Source organism: Hemicordylus capensis, chromosome 4 (assembly GCF_027244095.1).
Source record: "Hemicordylus capensis ecotype Gifberg chromosome 4, rHemCap1.1.pri, whole genome shotgun sequence".
NCBI lineage: Eukaryota > Metazoa > Chordata > Lepidosauria > Squamata > Cordylidae > Hemicordylus > Hemicordylus capensis.
The window spans coordinates 299,098,204-299,114,490 of record NC_069660.1 but is presented as its reverse complement, the minus strand read 5'-3'; the positions used below and the strand labels follow the sequence as shown (position 1 = coordinate 299,114,490).

The 16,287-nt window shown below is 47.6% G+C and overlaps 1 protein-coding gene across 1 annotated transcript in view; it reads left to right on the top strand.

Moving 5' to 3' along the window:
• The first annotated feature begins 10,261 nt into the window (after positions 1 to 10,261).
• The window catches only part of EXT1 (exostosin glycosyltransferase 1), a 319,161-nt gene continuing 313,135 nt past the window's right edge, over positions 10,262 to 16,287 (top strand). The window contains exon 1 of the mRNA XM_053247404.1: positions 10,262 to 12,341. Coding sequence (XP_053103379.1) covers positions 11,380 to 12,341 — 962 coding nt within the window. The 5' untranslated portion in view covers positions 10,262 to 11,379. The remainder of the gene's footprint in view (positions 12,342 to 16,287) is intronic.

Sequence of the window (16,287 nt, the reverse complement as noted above, 5' to 3'; positions counted from 1 at the left end):
AGCAACCTGCCAGAGAGGAGAGCTGGTCTTGTGATAGAAAGCATGTCTTGTCCCCTTAGCTAAGCAGGGTCTGCCCTGGTTGCATATGAATGGGAGACTAGAAGTGTGCACATTTTAAGATATTCCCTTCAGGGGATAGAGCCGCTCTGGGAAGAGCAGAAGGTTTCAAGTTCCCTCCCTGGCTTCTCCAAGATAGGGCTGAGAGAAATTCCTGCCTGCAACCTTGGAGAAGCCACTGCCAGTCTATGAAGACAATACTGAACTTGATAGACCAATTGTCTGACTCAGTATATGGCAGCTTCCTATGAGGCAAGTTAGGCTGAGTGACCAGCCTAAGGTCATCCACTGAGCTTCATGGCTGAGGGGGATTTGAACTCGGGTCTCTCTGCTGCTAATCCAGCACCCTAACCACTTTACCACATTGGCTCTCAGTATTATATGATGGATCATATGTTGTCTTTTGTATAACCGGATTGCTTTGTTAAAGGCCCTGTTGCTGCAGGTTTCAAAGGTAGCTGAAGGTGCATGCTCCACTCTTTTTTTGAGGCTTAGAAAAATTAATTTTGTTGTTGTTGTTGTTGTTGTTGTTATTTATTCGATTTCTATACCACCCTTCCAAAAATGTCTCAAGGCGGTTTACACAGAGAAATAATGAATAAATAAGATGGCTCCCTGTCCCCAAAGGGCTCACATTCTAAAAAGAAACACAAGATAGACACCAGCAATAGTCACTGGAGGTCCTGTGCTGGGGGTGGCTAGGGCCAATTACTCTCCCCCTGCTAAATAAAGAGAATCACCACGGTAAAAGGTGCCTCTTTGCCCAGTTAGCAGGGGATGTTTTAATCAACATTTAATCAAATGTTTTAATCAATATTTATTTATTTAGTCTATTTACACCCCACCTTCTCCCCTCCCAATGGAAAAATTCAAGGTGGCTAATACAAGACAGGTCAAAATAGGTGCCCATCTATTGCTGGAATCCAAGTGGGTGAGAATCAGCAGGCTGATGGAAAAAGCCTTTCCCTCTGCTAAGCTGCAGGGTCGCTGGCTACTTGCTAGGGCTCACTCCCATATGCCTCTGTGGGAGTTGAAGAGAAACATTTGCAAGCTGGAGCGTGGCCAAGAAGTCTGTGGTTTCACAGCTGACTGGAAGAAGCGCACGGGGTTGGGAGAAGCTGCTTTATAGACTAGAACTATCTTTCTCTGCACTCACAACAGTAGAATTTTAGATTTGGGAGGAACCTTGGAGTCTTCTAGTCTAACCCTTCTAGTCTAGTCTTCCAGTCTAACCTTGGAGGTCTTCGAGTCCGTCTAATTCCTGCTCAGGCCAGGAATCTGATAGACGCAGCGGCTGCTGACCATGTGTATGCTTGTAAACAAGCAGACAATGAGGAGAATGCTGTACATTTACAGGACCCTCTCTTCTCACTAGAAAACTAAGAATAATTGCATGTATACAGCACTTTCTGAATGTTTACACTGCTTCACATATCCCAGTAACAACAGCCCTGGCGGGCAGGTCTTTATCATTACTATCATCGTTTCAACATTGCAGACGTAGGAATGAAGTTAAGAATTAGTCACCGAGTGAGTTCATGGCAGAGGTAAGCTTTGAACTAGAGACATTATGATTCACAGCTCAGTCTTGTACAATGGGAGCCTGTGGGTGCTTACTCAGAAGTAAGTCTGACTGTGCCATATGGCATACACCCAAGAGTTCTGAAGGAACTCAAATGTGAAATTGCTGATCTCCTAGCGAAAATATATAACTTGTCCCTAAAATCAGGCTCTGTACCAGAGGACTGGAAAGTAGCCAATGTGACTCCAATTTTCAGGAAGGGATCCAGCGGGGATCCGGGAAATTATAGCTGGTCAGCTGAACTTCAGTGCCTGGTAAATTGATGGAAAGTATACTTAAGGACAAAATTGTTAAGCATATAGAAGAGCAGGCCTTGTTGAAGGAGAACCAGCATGGCTTCTGCAAGGGAAAGTCTTGCCTTACTAACCTTTTGCAGTTCTTTGAGAGTGTCAACAGGCATGGGGATAAAGGTGATCCGGTTGACATAGTATACTTGGACTTCCAAAAAGCTTTTGATAAAGTTCCCCACCAAAGGTTCTTGAGTAACCTTAGCAGTTATGGAATAAGGGGACAGGTTCATGTATGGATTGATAACTAGTTGAAGGACAGGAAACAGAGAGTAGGAATAAATGGACAGTTTTCACAGTGGAGGTAGGTAGGAAGTGGGGGTCCCCCAGGGATCGGTACAGGGACCAGTGCTCTTTAACTTGTTCATAAATGATCTAGAAGTTGGGATGACCAGCAGAGTGGCCAGATTTGCAGATGACACTAAACTATTTAGGGTAGTGAAATCCACAACGGATTATGAGGAACTCCAAAAAGATCTCTTCTGGACTAGGACTGGGGAGACCCGAGTTCAAATCCCCATTCAGCCATTATACTAGCTGGGTGACTCTGGTCCAGTCACTTCTCTCTCAGCCTAACCTACTTCACAGAGTTGTTGTGAGGAGAAACTTAAGTATGTAGAACACTGCTCTGGGCTCCTTGGAGGAAGAGCGGGATATAAAATGTCAAAAAAACAAAAAACAAAAGTGGTTCAGTGTAAGCAAGTGTAAAGTGATGCACATTGGGGCAAAAAACACCAACTTCACATATACGCTGTTGGGATCTGAGCTGTTGGTGACTGACCAGGAGAGAGATCTAGGGGTCGTGGTGGACAGTTTGTTGAAAGTATCATCTCAGTGTGCGGCAGCTGTGAAAAAAGCTAATTCCATGCTAGGAATCATTAGGAGGGGGATTGAAAATAAAACTGCTAATATTATAATGCCCTTATACAAATCTATGGTGCGGACACATCTGGAGTACTGTGTACAGCTTTGGTCACCATATCTTAAGAAGGATATTGTAGAACTGGAAAAGGTGCAGAAGAAGGGGCAACCAAAATTATCAGAGGCCTGGAACACCATCCTTATGAGGCTAGGCTACAGCATCTGGGGCTCTTTACCTTGGAAAAGAGGCGACTATGTTGAGACACGATCAAAGTGTATGGAGTGTATGCATGGAGTGGAGAGGGTAGACAGAGAAATTTTTCTCCCTCTCTCACAACACTAGAACCAGGGGCCACCCCATGAAACTGAAGGTTGGGAAATTTAGGACTGACAAGCGGAAGTACTTTTTCACACAGCGCATAATCTATGGAATTCTTTGCCATGGGATGTGGTGATGGCCACCAGCTTGGATGGCTTTAAAAGACAGATTCATGGAGGACAGGTCTATCAATGGCTACTAGTCTGATGGCTGTGAGCCATCTCCAGCCTCAGAGGAACGATGCCTCTCAGTACCAGTTGCAGGGGAGCAACAGCAGGGCATGCACATACCTCTTGCCTGTGGGCTCCCCAGAGGCATCTGGTGGGCCACTGTGTGAAACAGGATGCTGGACTGGATGGGCCTTGGGCCTGATCCAGCAGGTCTGTTCTTATATGTTCTAGGTTAAGTGTGCATAGCACTGCAGTTTGGGTCACAATGCTATAGGAGCTCTCCAATCCAAAACTGCAGTGGCTACTACTGGAACTCCCTATTGCTCTGAGAAGTTCAAACCTATGGGCCCCAAATCACAATGCACTAAGCCACCTAATGGCACAGTGGGGAAGTAACTTGCCTAAGGAGCAAGAGGTTGCTGGTTCGAATCCCCGCTTATATGTTTCCCAGACTATGGGAAACACTTCTGTCAGGCAGCAGCAATATAGGAAGAAGCTGAAAGGCATCATCTCATACTGTGCGGGAGATGGCAATGGTAAACCCCTCCTGTATTCTACCAAAGAAAACCACAGGGCTCTGTGGGCACTGGGAGTCGACACTGACTCAACGGCACAATTTTACTTTTACCTTTAAGCAAGATGGATAGACCTGGCTACTAGAAATTGATCGAATGCCCTTTTAAAGCCATCTAAGCTCATAACCAATCACCCATAATGCTTTGGTGTCTCTCTCCCCTCCATGCTGAACTGATTAGCTGGGTTACCACCTTCTCATTTTCCTGAGCTGGTTCCTGGATTTCTGACAGCAGCCTGACACAGAAATTTAGCAGATGAAGGTTTTCCCACTTCTTATTTCCATGCCTGGAAAAGCTTCACTAGCTACCTTTCTGCATGCCAACCTATTACAAAGTTACAGAAGAAAGGCCAATTAAAAAAAAAAAAAGTGGCCCTTGGGAGTAATGACGCAGCAGCCATTACGCACACTTTAGCGTGCACACAGCAGCTGCTGCTTGCAGTGAGGACAAACTCCCTGCTGGGGCAGAAGCCATGCATGTCCCTCTCCCATGGGTAGGGGGGCTGTGTTGTATGTTAACCAGTAACTCCAGTGACTGCTTTTATCATTAGAATCAGGGCAGGAGAGGCATCCTGCCTAAGTTCAGGAGCAGTGTGATCACCTGTGTGTAAAAAGCAAGGTAGGAGGAGGAAGAAGTGTTTGTCTGCTGAAAAGCAGCTGGGCCTCCGGGCTTTTCGTCCTGCCTTGTTAAAGAGCTGGGTACAGTTGGTGGCTAGGTCTGAACAGGTTCAAAGAACCCGGGCCGCCATGCCTCAGGCATGCCGCCATGCCTGGTGTCCCAGCCACACCCCTGCATCTGACATCAGGTTTAGGGGGTGTGGCCACATTAGCCAACGGGCTGTGTGCCCCATTTGGAAATAAAATCTGGCCAGTGCCACATTTGCATCATGGCCGGGATGGCTTCTCCCCGCTTGTAAAGGAAGAGAGAAGCCTTCCCGGCCAGGCTGGGAGTCCAGCGCTGGCTGAAACTTCTCAGAAATGGAGCCAAGCGGAACGCCTTTGGAAGCAGGGAGAAGCCATCCCGGCCAGGCTGCAAATGTGGCACTGGCTGAATTTTACTTCCAAATGGGGCACTTGGCCTCGTTTGCTGACATGGCCATGCCCCTACACCAGATGTCAGATGCAGGGGGTGTGGCTGAGGTGGCGGCAGGCTGGGCAGGGGCTGCTGGAGTCTTCGGTACGCCACTGGCTAGGGTGGAGCCCTCCGACCCCGTTGCTGCTTTGCAGACGACCACTTCCTCCCCCTCCTACTTTGCTTTTTATGCACAGTTGATCACAGAATGGGAGCATGCACAGCGCCTGAACTGTTGCACACATCCCCTACCCGATTTGTAATCATGTGAAGCTGCCTATACGGCAGATCAACTCTCAAGAATTACCTGCCTTTAAGAACAAACAAACAACTGTCACTGCTACCTTGATGTAACTTCCAAAGCAGTGGGAACTTGCGCCTCCAATTCTTTTTCAGGTGTGCACTTGGACAGAGATGCCAGGAATGCAGCTTGACACAGCCATTATTCACCTGGAGTTCTAGGCTGCAGAATCTCCTGCAGAGAACTTGCCCTCTGGCACAAATTCATGCGGGTAATGAGCACCATTTCCTCTTGCCCCCAGGTTCTGTTTTTCTCTCCTTATCAGTTCCATTCAGTTTATTCATCAGCCAAAAAGACATTAGCCACTCTCTCACCACTTGGTTTCATTTTACGAGTGCAGGTAGGGCCCTGGATTTCTATTTCTATTTCTATCTTCAGACTTTTCTTACTGCTGGTCATTCTTAAGGGTTTGTGTTAGCCAGCTCAACTCCAAAAGCTGCACTTTAATGTAGGGCTCTGGGTAAGAAAAATGAAGTCGAAGTTAATCTCTTTGGCCAACAGAGTGAGGCCTTTGGTTTAACTCACTAGCACTCAGGGTTTTGGGTTTTGTTTTGTTTTTACAATGCAATAATGTCATTGAACTTTGAGGTCCCCAGGGCATGGTCCAAAGGTACTTGATGCTGCAGTCTCGCTGAAGTTAAACCAGTCTGGGTCTGGTTGGTAAAGTAAAGGTGGTTTAGTTTAGTTTATTACTATCAGCGGTCAAAGATCAGCAAATGCAATTTAAAACTTTACAGAAAAGTACGGATAAAAAGAATACATAATATAACAATGGTAATAATCAGGAGAACAAATCCCATTTACATATAAAAATAGCTATTATCCAACATCCTAACCGAACCAAGAATCTAAAAGACAGGACAGGAAATTAGTTGCCGTCGAGTCCTAAAACTTAGCCACCTTATACGTAATAGAGGGAATTTTGTCTGCAAGCAAAAAAGCAACATAAAATTCTTCTGAATGACCAGATAAAGATAATACAGTTGTAGTTAATAAAGTCTGTCATAAAGTGTGCCGTCAAGTCGATTTTGACTCCTGGTGCTCACAGAGCCCTGTGGTTTTCTTTGGTAGAATACAGGAGGGGTTTCCCATTGCCTCCTCCCGTGCAGTATGAGATGATGCCTTTCAGCATATTCCTATATCACTGCTGTTCGATATAGCACTAGTGGGGATTCAAACTGGCAACTTTCTGCTTGTTAGTCAGGCATTTCCCTGTTGTGCCATTAGACTCCATAAGGAGCCAGCATGGTGTAGTGGCTAGAGTGCTGGACTAGGACCGGGGAGACCCTAGTTCAAATCCCCATTCAGCCATGAAACTTGCTGGGTGACTCTGGGCCAGTCACTTCTCTCTCAGCCTAACCTACTTCACAGGGTTGTTGTGAAAGACAAACTCAAGTATGTAGTACACTGCTCTGGGCTCCTTGGAGGAAGAACGGGATATAAATGTAATAATAAATAATAATAATAATACTGGGAACAGCCTATATTCTGCGACGATATCTGTAACAATTGACAATAAAATTCTAGCATCCCAGGTCCTTGGGAAGGACTCGATGTAAAACAAACCAGGCAATAACACCTGTCTGACTGTGTAAACAAGAAATAATAAAGGAAGAAAGATGGGATATAAATGTATACCAGAAGAAAGCATGGTACACATGCCCAGGGCTGAATTCTATGTTTCAGTTCAAACACTAATTTGAGCCCCACACCTGTTTTGAGAGGGGGCATGAAAATGCAAAACACATAGCAGTGTAATCTTGGGAGGAGAGCTGGTCTTGTGGTAGCAAGCGTGAATGGTCCCCTTTACATAGGAAAGTGTCATATACTGAGTTATACCATTGGTCCATCTAGCTCAGTATTGTCTACACAGACTGGCAGGAGACTGGCATCTTGGATATGCCAGGGAGGGAAGTTAGAACCTTCTGCTCTTCCCAGAGCAGCCCATCCCCTAAAGGGAATATCTGACAGAGCTCACACTTCTAGTCTCCCTTTCATATGCATCCAAGGTGGACCCTGCTTAGCTAAGGGAACAAGTCATGCTTGCTACCACAAGATCAACTCTCCTCCCAAGGCCAGCTCTCCTCCCTTTGCTAAGCAGGGTCCAACCTGGTTTGCATTTGAATGGGAGACCACATGTGTGAGCACTGTAAGATATTCCCCTCAGGGGATGGGGCTGCTCTGGGAAGAGCATTTGCATGTAGAGGGTTCCAAGTTCCCTCCCTGGCATCTCCAAGATAGGGCTGAGAGAGACTCCTGCTTGCAGCCTTGGAGAAGCCGCTGCCAGTCTATGTAGACAATACTAAGCTAGAAGGACCAATGGTCTGACTCAGTATATGGCAGCTTCCTCTGCCAAGATGAAGACATCAGCATGAAAGCGGATGAGTATGGATCTACATTTCACGCGCACCTCTGAGTTCAACTCCCAGCTTGGGAGTGGGGCCATAGCTGAGTGGTTGAGCATCTACTTTGCATGTAGAAGGTCCCAGGTTCACAGCCTGGCATTTCCAGGTAGGATGGGGAAAGATTCCTGCCTGAAACTTCAGAAAGCCGCTGCCAGTCAATGCAGATAATGGTCTGAATCAGCAGAAGGCAGCTTCCTTCTGAGAACATGGGACATTTAAGGTGCTCCACGGCAGAACGCATGTTTTGCATGCAGATGGACCCAGGTTTAATCCCAGGCAGGAAACTCCAAGGAGTGAGAAAGATCCCTGTCTGCAATCCTGGAGAGCTATTGTTGATCACTGTAAACCATCCTTAGCTAGATGAACCTGATGGATATCAGATGTTTCAAACACTGTGCCTTCCTAATTTTAAGATGGGTGGAGAATCTTTCTTGTAAATAATTTCTGTACCACTTTTCTGTTGCAATCCTATGTACACGTAAGCATTGTCCTGCGATTTGAGACCAGCATCTCGTATCCAACAGCAGCCAGCCAGCCAGATATGCCTCTGGGAAACCCACAAGCAGGGAACTGGGAAAGCAGAAAAGGCCACATCCCTTCCCTGTTACACCCAGCACCTGGTACTCAAAGGTATCCTGCCATGGCAAAAGGAGGTTCAGTAGCAGGGGCATAGCTAGAGGAGAGGGGGCCTGTGTTCACCTCTCTCCTGCACCCCCTCGGAGTGAGGGAGATAATAAAGAAGATAGGGAGGGGTGGAGTGGGGGGGCCCCCAGGAAACCAGGTTTTTTGAACCCACCCACTCAATTATAGCTACACTCCTGCTCAGTGGGGATTTCTTTTGAATAAATGTACCCTGGATTGGGCTGTTAGGTTGCTTTGCAAGCTCTTATCTGCCTTCTCATATATTCCCTGACCTGGGGAAATTGATACATTGATATTCCCATCTTATAGATGAGGTAGAGATAACACTATGTGTTCAAAAAGCTCCTTGACTGGATGATCAGAGACTAATCCACGGCTTGAAAGAGCACCATCCATTCGCCCACACGCACTCCACAAAAGTGCCTTGCAGCGCAGTATATCTACTAGGTGATGAAAGGCAGATGGTCGGTAGGCGATGCAGGTACTGAGCTTCCCAGAGGCGCACCTATCTTACCTTTGCGCTCGCCGGGATTGACTAGGCGGCGATGCAATATTCCGTCCGGTAGAGGGCACTCGCATAAACGTGTCTCCCTATGGAAGAGGCAACAAGGAACGATTCGCTCCTCTTTCTCCAGATCCCCCCCAAATAAAGTTTGACTCCCGGCTAGTACCTTTTTTTAAAAAAACGCCATCTATGCTATTAATAGGCTCGCTTGCATGCTACAGTTGATTCCTCCTCCTCCTCCTCCGGAGTTGGTCCTTTTCCTTTTACTAAACGCATTTTGGAAATCCGATTTTTGAAGGGAGAGAGGCCAGTTCTTTAAATCGCATCGATCTATTTCCTCTACAGCTGGTTGAATTATTTGGTGGTGCAGGGGTTAAGAAGTCGGCAGGCAGGATCCCCCTCTATTATACACATTTGCAACCCCAGTCTATGTTTATTACAGAAACAAGCCTCACTGAGTCCAGTAGGTCTTTCTGGAAAGGCACTATCCTTATTAAGTCCAGGTATGCATATCCTACGCTCGCTAATCTGGGAGAGCAAGCCTCGTTCCACACACACGGGACTGAATTCGGAGTACACGTACATCAGACTCCTGATTGTGCGAGGGGGGTCTCCAGCTAAGACCGTTATTCGGCTCCATAGAACTCATTCCCTAGAAATTGCGTTTAGGATTAGAGCCCGATTCTAGGCGGCACGGGGACTTTTGGGGCCGGGAGCGGGGAGTCCTACTGTGATCAGTGATGTGGCTCATTCCCAAGTGTGTGGACACTGGATTGCAGTGCTGGGCTGCGATTATTCTACGTACGATCTGTTAAGCCCGCAGGAGGGGCGAGAGGATTTCTCTCCCCCACCCCCGCTATTTTTGTTGGCTTGCAAACGTGGGCCAACCAACTCATCTGTAGCATTGTTTCCAGCTGCTACGCCCTTCCTCTGCTGAGATCTTCGCAGCCCTTAAGGCAAACGGGAAAGCGTCCTTCCTCTTCCCGGGACACTCCCACCATAAACAATCACTAAACACGCTGTTGCTGCCCCGGGCAACCGGCTCCTTGGCCTGCGCGCCGCCTTTCAGTCGTGTTGATGCTTGCACATCATGGGTGGTGGAGTGAGGGAGCCCAAAGGGACCGTGCGAACTGCAAAGCCTTCCCTGGCTTGGGCAGCAGCTTTCTAGTCCTCCGTCAGTGCAACTGCCGGACAGCATCTACACCCGGCTGTGTCTTCCATCCTCCCCCTGAAATCAGTGCCTGTGATTTAGAAAGAGCAGCTTGCGGGGCTCCCAGAGCCCGCGCCGAGATGCTTGCAGGAAACCTCTTGGAGGGCCGTCACCGCTCGAGGGTCCTGCCCTGCTCCAGCTAAGCGTTAACCCCCCACGCGCATCTTCAAGGGGTTTCCATTTAATATACCGCAAAGCTGTATCCTCCGGCTGGGGGGTTATGAATGGGTGCAGCGGAAGCACCTCCCCCTCCGGACGTGACGCTCAGCCAATCAGCGCGCGGGCTGCGTGGATGGATGAGGTCAGCGCTGTGGTGTCGGGGAATGGAATGTGTAAGCGTAACATTCGGAACCGGGTAACGTTCGGCGATCGAACTCTGCGATCGGCAGCGTTCGACGAGGGGGCAAGGCAGCCTCCCCCGCGCTGCCGCGGATCGCCGCTGGTTGCCATGAATGGCTGAGAGGGGCGGGGGCTAAGAGAAGGCGGCGGCGAAGGAAGGAGGAGAGAAGAGGAGGAGGATCTCTGGCTGGTTCCATCCCGGGGGCCGTACACGGAGATCGCGGAGAGAGGAATAAAGAGCCCCCGAGTCTCGGCGCCGCTGCAGAGCCGAAGAAAGAGAAATGCAGGGCTTCGTAAGGTTACGCTGCTCAGGCTGGAAGATGTAATCCCGATGGTGCTATCCGTGTGAACCGGGGCGGGCTGCAGGCTGCTGCTGGTTGCCGACTTGATCCGGAGCCGGGCGTCGGGGTGTCCCTTTAAAACAATAATATCTACCTAAATATGCATAGCTCTATCTGTCTGTTGGAGGAGTGTTTTGCATGAGTTGAAGTTGCTGCCGCCGCTGCTACACCTTAATCCTCAGCAAACACCGTGTGTGTCTGTGTGTGTGCATGAGAGAGAGCAGGAGGGAGGGAGGGAGGAAGGAAGGGAGAGGGCGGGACAAAATTTCTCAGTCTTGCAACAGCAGATTTAAGGGCAAAAGGGACCTGGACTCGGTGGTTTCATTTTCTTAGCGGCGGTCTGCTTGCCTTCTCCGGTGCCTGCGAAAGAATTCCCAGCCTTTTCGGCAGAGCCGCGCTGGCTGCGAGGTCCCCCGCCTGCCCGGTTCCTCTCGCTCTCTGTCTGCCCCCTTCTCGCTCCCTTTCCCTCTCTTCTCTCCCCCCCCCCGCATTGTACGAGCCAAAGATGAAAGACAGGAGGGGAGAAAGTTAAAGAAATCGCCCACATGCGCTGCATCAGTCCAAGGCTTTGGGAAAGGAATAAAGAGAAGGTGGGAGAAGAGAGTTTAAAGTCTTTGCAGGCGGGAAGATGGCGGACTCAAGCTGAAAGTGTCGATTGGCAAACTTGGGCAATCTTTGTGTTTATTTACAATCCTCTTGACCCAGATAGGACACATGCAGGCCAAAAAACGCTATTTCATCCTGCTCTCTGCTGGCACTTTTGTCGTCCTTTTGTTTTACTTGGGAGGCGTGCAGTTCAAAGCATCCAGAAACCAAAGCAGGCGAGAAGCTCACAGTAGCAGGAATGGCTTGCAGCAGACCAGCCCCGAGCACTACTGGCCCCGATTCCCGGACGCTCTGCGCCCCTTCGTTCCTTGGGATCAACTGGAGAACGAGGATTACAACGTGCACACTTCCCCCCGGCAGAAGCGCGATGCCAACGCCAGCGTCTACAAAGGCAAGAAGTGCCGCATGGAGTCTTGCTTTGATTTCACCCTTTGCAAGAAAAACGGATTCAAGGTCTATGTCTACCCGCAGCAGAAAGGGGAGAAAATAGCCGAAAGTTACCAAAACATCCTCGCCGCCATCGAAGGCTCTAGGTTTTATACTTCCGACCCCAGCCAAGCCTGCCTGTTTGTCCTCAGCTTGGATACCCTAGACAGGGACCAGCTGTCCCCCCAGTATGTACATAACCTGCGGTCCAAAGTGCAGAGTCTCCACTTGTGGAACAATGGTAGGAATCATTTAGTTTTTAATTTATATTCTGGCACCTGGCCCGACTACACTGAAGACTTGGGCTTTGACATTGGCCAGGCCATGTTGGCTAAAGCCAGCATCAGTACTGAAAACTTCAGGCCGAAGTTTGACGTTTCTATCCCGCTCTTTTCTAAAGATCACCCGAGGACAGGAGGGGAGAAGGGCTTCCTGAGGTTTAACACCATTCCTCCCCTCAGGAAGTACATGTTGGTGTTCAAGGGGAAAAGGTACCTGACTGGGATAGGGTCAGACACCAGGAATGCCTTATATCATGTCCATAATGGGGAGGATGTTGTCCTCTTGACCACTTGCAAGCATGGAAAGGACTGGCAAAAGCACAAAGATTCACGGTGCGATAGAGACAACGCCGAGTATGAAAAGTAAGTGAAAGTTTCTGGCCTCTTGCTCTGTGTTTTTACAGTTGTTATTATTTTTGTGTGTGCTTGGCTAAGAGAACAGTGAGAGCCACAGAGCTTCTCAAACTTGGGTGCCCAGGTATCGCATTACAACTCCCATCGACCCCAGCCACAGTGGCTTGGCCATTGTGGCGGGGAGGGGTGTGTGTGATAGGAGTTGTAGTCCAGCAACATTTGGGGACCCAAGTTTGAAAAACCCCTGGCTTAACAACTTGACATGTTCCATGTCTTTGCAGATCTCCGTCTAAACCACAAAACCTTTGGGCCTAATATTGCTTTCATTTCTGTTAGGTTTGCCAGTAAATTGTAACTTTAAAAATTCAGACATGATAGGGGAAATCTGTTGGCATGGTCAATGATTGTGACCTGTTAATTATTAGCACCAGGTTTCGTTTTTTGGGGATAGTCCTAAATCTGGAGCTAAACGGCTTGCGGGTTTCATCTTTTGCGGCTAAAACCTAAAGCTGCTGATTGGGAATAAGGATAGAAGCCTCTGCACTTTGGGAGTAAGGCTCCAATCCTCTGCACCCTTTCTTGGGAGTAAGCCCCACTAAACACAGTAAGACTTGCTGTGCAACCTTATGCATTTGTACTCAGCAGTAAATCTCTTTGAGGTCAGTGGCATCAACTTCTAACTATACATGCCTAGGAGCAGGCTGCCTGTCCCATTGATTTCACAGGGATTTCCATCCAGTTAGATGCTCCAGATCACAGCTTAATCGTTTAGGTTTCCCTGGTCCAGATGCAGCTGAAGCTGGTGATCTGTAATGTCCTTATTTGTCTCTGACTTGTGCTGGATAGATCTTGACAAAGTCGCCTGTAGCATCTTGGTTTTCCAACCATTCACTTACTGTGTGTTTTCCTCCTTCACCCCGATGTATATTGCTTAGAACAAAGTTCAAAGAAGTCTCGTGACTTGCTACAGTGTGTAGCAATTTATTTAGATGAGGGTACATCTAGGTTTGCTTAACTGAGGTTACTTACCCGGTAATAGGAATAAATCCACTGACATGTGTAGCGGCTTGAAGTCTGGCCCTCAGAATTTATTTTTCTTGCGTGAAAGAGCTATAAAGTCATGATCATGAGATGTGGCATTGCTCCAGTTGCAAAGTCTTTTTCCATGTTGACTACTATTTCCAGTGGTATAATCATCTTTCTGGTGGTTTCCCCTCCTCCCATGTCTGTCTATTGCTTTTTTCCTTTGCAGTGCTCTTGATAGTTAGTAACCCTCTGGACAACTTGTCAGATAATTTAGATAAGAAATACAGGATGCAAAATCTAGATGGTACTTTCGCTTGTCCCTCTGTTGGTGGAATAGATGAGCAAGCTTTTGAGTTGTCTTTGAGCTGTCTTTGGAGCTTTTGAGTTGTCTTTGGGTCTGAAGGAAACTCTTCCTTCAGACCCAAAGAGGGTTTCTTTGCAGTCCAGAAGCTTGCTATGCTGCCAGCACAGGTGGTCCAGTAATTAGTGTTATCTGGACTCCTGTGTATCCTGGCTTGTCTCTCCTTGGGATTAACCTAGCAAGCTCTCCTGCATCATCTGGCTACCTAACGTGTCCCTCTTCTCCAGTATTGCTTGCAACTGTGTATGTAGTTTTTACATGTAGCTGCTGAAACAACAGTTTTGCAGGAGTGGCCTCTGTAGGGTTGCAGTGATAATGAGCTTGTTTGAAACTAATTACTTGACTTGAAGTGCTGACCACAGATGTGTTTGCAGAGCTGAGATTCCCAAGTTAAAGGTTTCTGTTTCCAGATACTAGCAAACGTGAAGTCTGCTCCCATTCATAAAGTGGTCCAAGGTGATGTTGCCTCGGGAGTGGCTAGAGGTTCAGAAGATCAGCAACCCCTGGAACGGCAAGGGTGTAGTCTGCAACCATTTCTAATGGGCTGTCAGTTTGCTAGTAACTCAGAAAGCTTGATTAGCTGGATGCCAGAATGTGAGAACTGAACACTGCTGTGTCTCCTACAAGAGCACTCGATGAAAAAACACTCATGCCAGCCAAACATCTGATTCTTCCACGGAGAACTAATTATGATGGGTATAGAGGTCATGGGAATAGCATGCTGGTGATGTTCAAATATTGTGACCTCAGCAGCTTGCATATCACTCAGAGCCTTCCCCACTCCTTCAGCACACTGCTGGGTGTGTTGTAAGTGTATCTTTTACCTTGAATTTGCATGTGTAAATGAGGCTTAAATGCTTGTAGGCTTTCAGGGATTTCTTTGTTTGGAATATGATCCAGCAGCCTGCTGTAGTGATCTGAGCTTAATCTAATGTTTCCCTGCCTTTAAAGCTGTGGTAGGACAGTCTACGGGTTTGCATCAGTCCATTTTATTTTTAAAGCCGCACAGTGCCTAGGGAGATCTCTGTCCCACTCTTGTTTGTGTTAACCAGAGTATACAATACATGGGAGTTCTAATTATGAGAGATGTTAGTACAAAAGCTTATGCTTTATAGAGTGCCACTTGCCCCTAAGGGAATATACCAGGGTTTTGTTTCCTCGGCTTCCCTCAGCCACAAAAATGCAGCCATGTCTGGAGCAGAGCAGCGATCCTTTTTTGAAAGCATTATGGCACTGTAGTTCTTCCAGGGCAAGCCTTATGGTCTGTTGAAAAGGGCAAGTGCATTTACTTCTGTAAAATGCCATTAAATGATACAGGGTCCTTTTGAAAGACAGTAGCTGTGAGGACCTCTGTTGACATCCCTAAAATGTCACAGATTTTGGAGGCACAGGTACAGCTCTGACTGCCTGAAAGAGAAGTCTGCCCCCTGCTGTGAGCACCCAGCCTCTTTCTGGTCTCCTCCACCTTCCCCCCGCCCCACCAAACGTCCTCTCCCTTTGATTCAAGGCCTGTCCATGCTTGGATCTCCACTCAGTTTATGAAATCTGACAAGGTCACATCCGGAGGGAAGCATGGCTTACAGAATCCTGGCAGTATCTCTTTATAAGCACATCATATCTATTCTCATGCATGTGATCGTTGTAGGAGATTGTCCTCTGTTAACCCTCTCTACCTTGAGAGGGGGAAAGATGGCTGTTTAAAAAGAGTGCGGTGGCAACTCTGGAGAGTTTTCAGAAATAACTTGAAAAATCCCAGACTGGCATTTGATCTTCAATTCTTAAAGAGTTTTTGAAAAGCAGACGTGGCCATTGATAGATCTGTCTTCAATATCGTCTGTCTATATATAGTCTAATGCTATTAGTTGTGAGAGCGGCATGAAATCTTTGTGTACAGAGATAGTGAATTTCTGAATATCAGAGGTGGTGGTGGGGGTTGGTTTCGACAAGAAGAGCAGCTGATACCTTTTATGCATTTTTGTTCTAAAGAGCATATCTCCTGCTTTGTTGATTGAAAACGACTCACAGTAACCAATAAAGTAATCATTAAAACAGCCAGCAAAATACAGTGCAAAGCAAGATAGCCATGACAGCTCATCCCATGTAAAGCAGTGGTGCAACAGTCATCAATGCACAGCAGCAGGATCCATAGCAAAAATAGTGTCCCATAGAGGACACTCTATGGGACATAGAGCCATAGTGGCTCTGAATGCTTTGCAGTAGGGCTGTGTTTTTACAGATGGGTAGTGGTGGGTGCCAGTCTGACCTTCAGAAGGAGAATTTTCCAGAGAACTGGTGCCATCGCTGAAAAGACCTTCTAGTGTAGGGGTCCTCAGCCTTGCATCCCCTCAGTTTGTTGGACTAGGCCTCCCATCAGTCCAAGCTACAGTGGCCAAAAGGGGATGATGGGAGTTGTAGTCCAACAATAGCTAGGAACCCAAGGTTGGGAAGCCCTGTTCTAGTGGATGTCCACCAAACCTTAGATGGGATGCAGCCATATCTCAGTGGTAGAGCTTCTGCTTTGCATGTGGAAGGTCCCAGGTTCAATCCCTGGCATCTCCAGGTACAGCT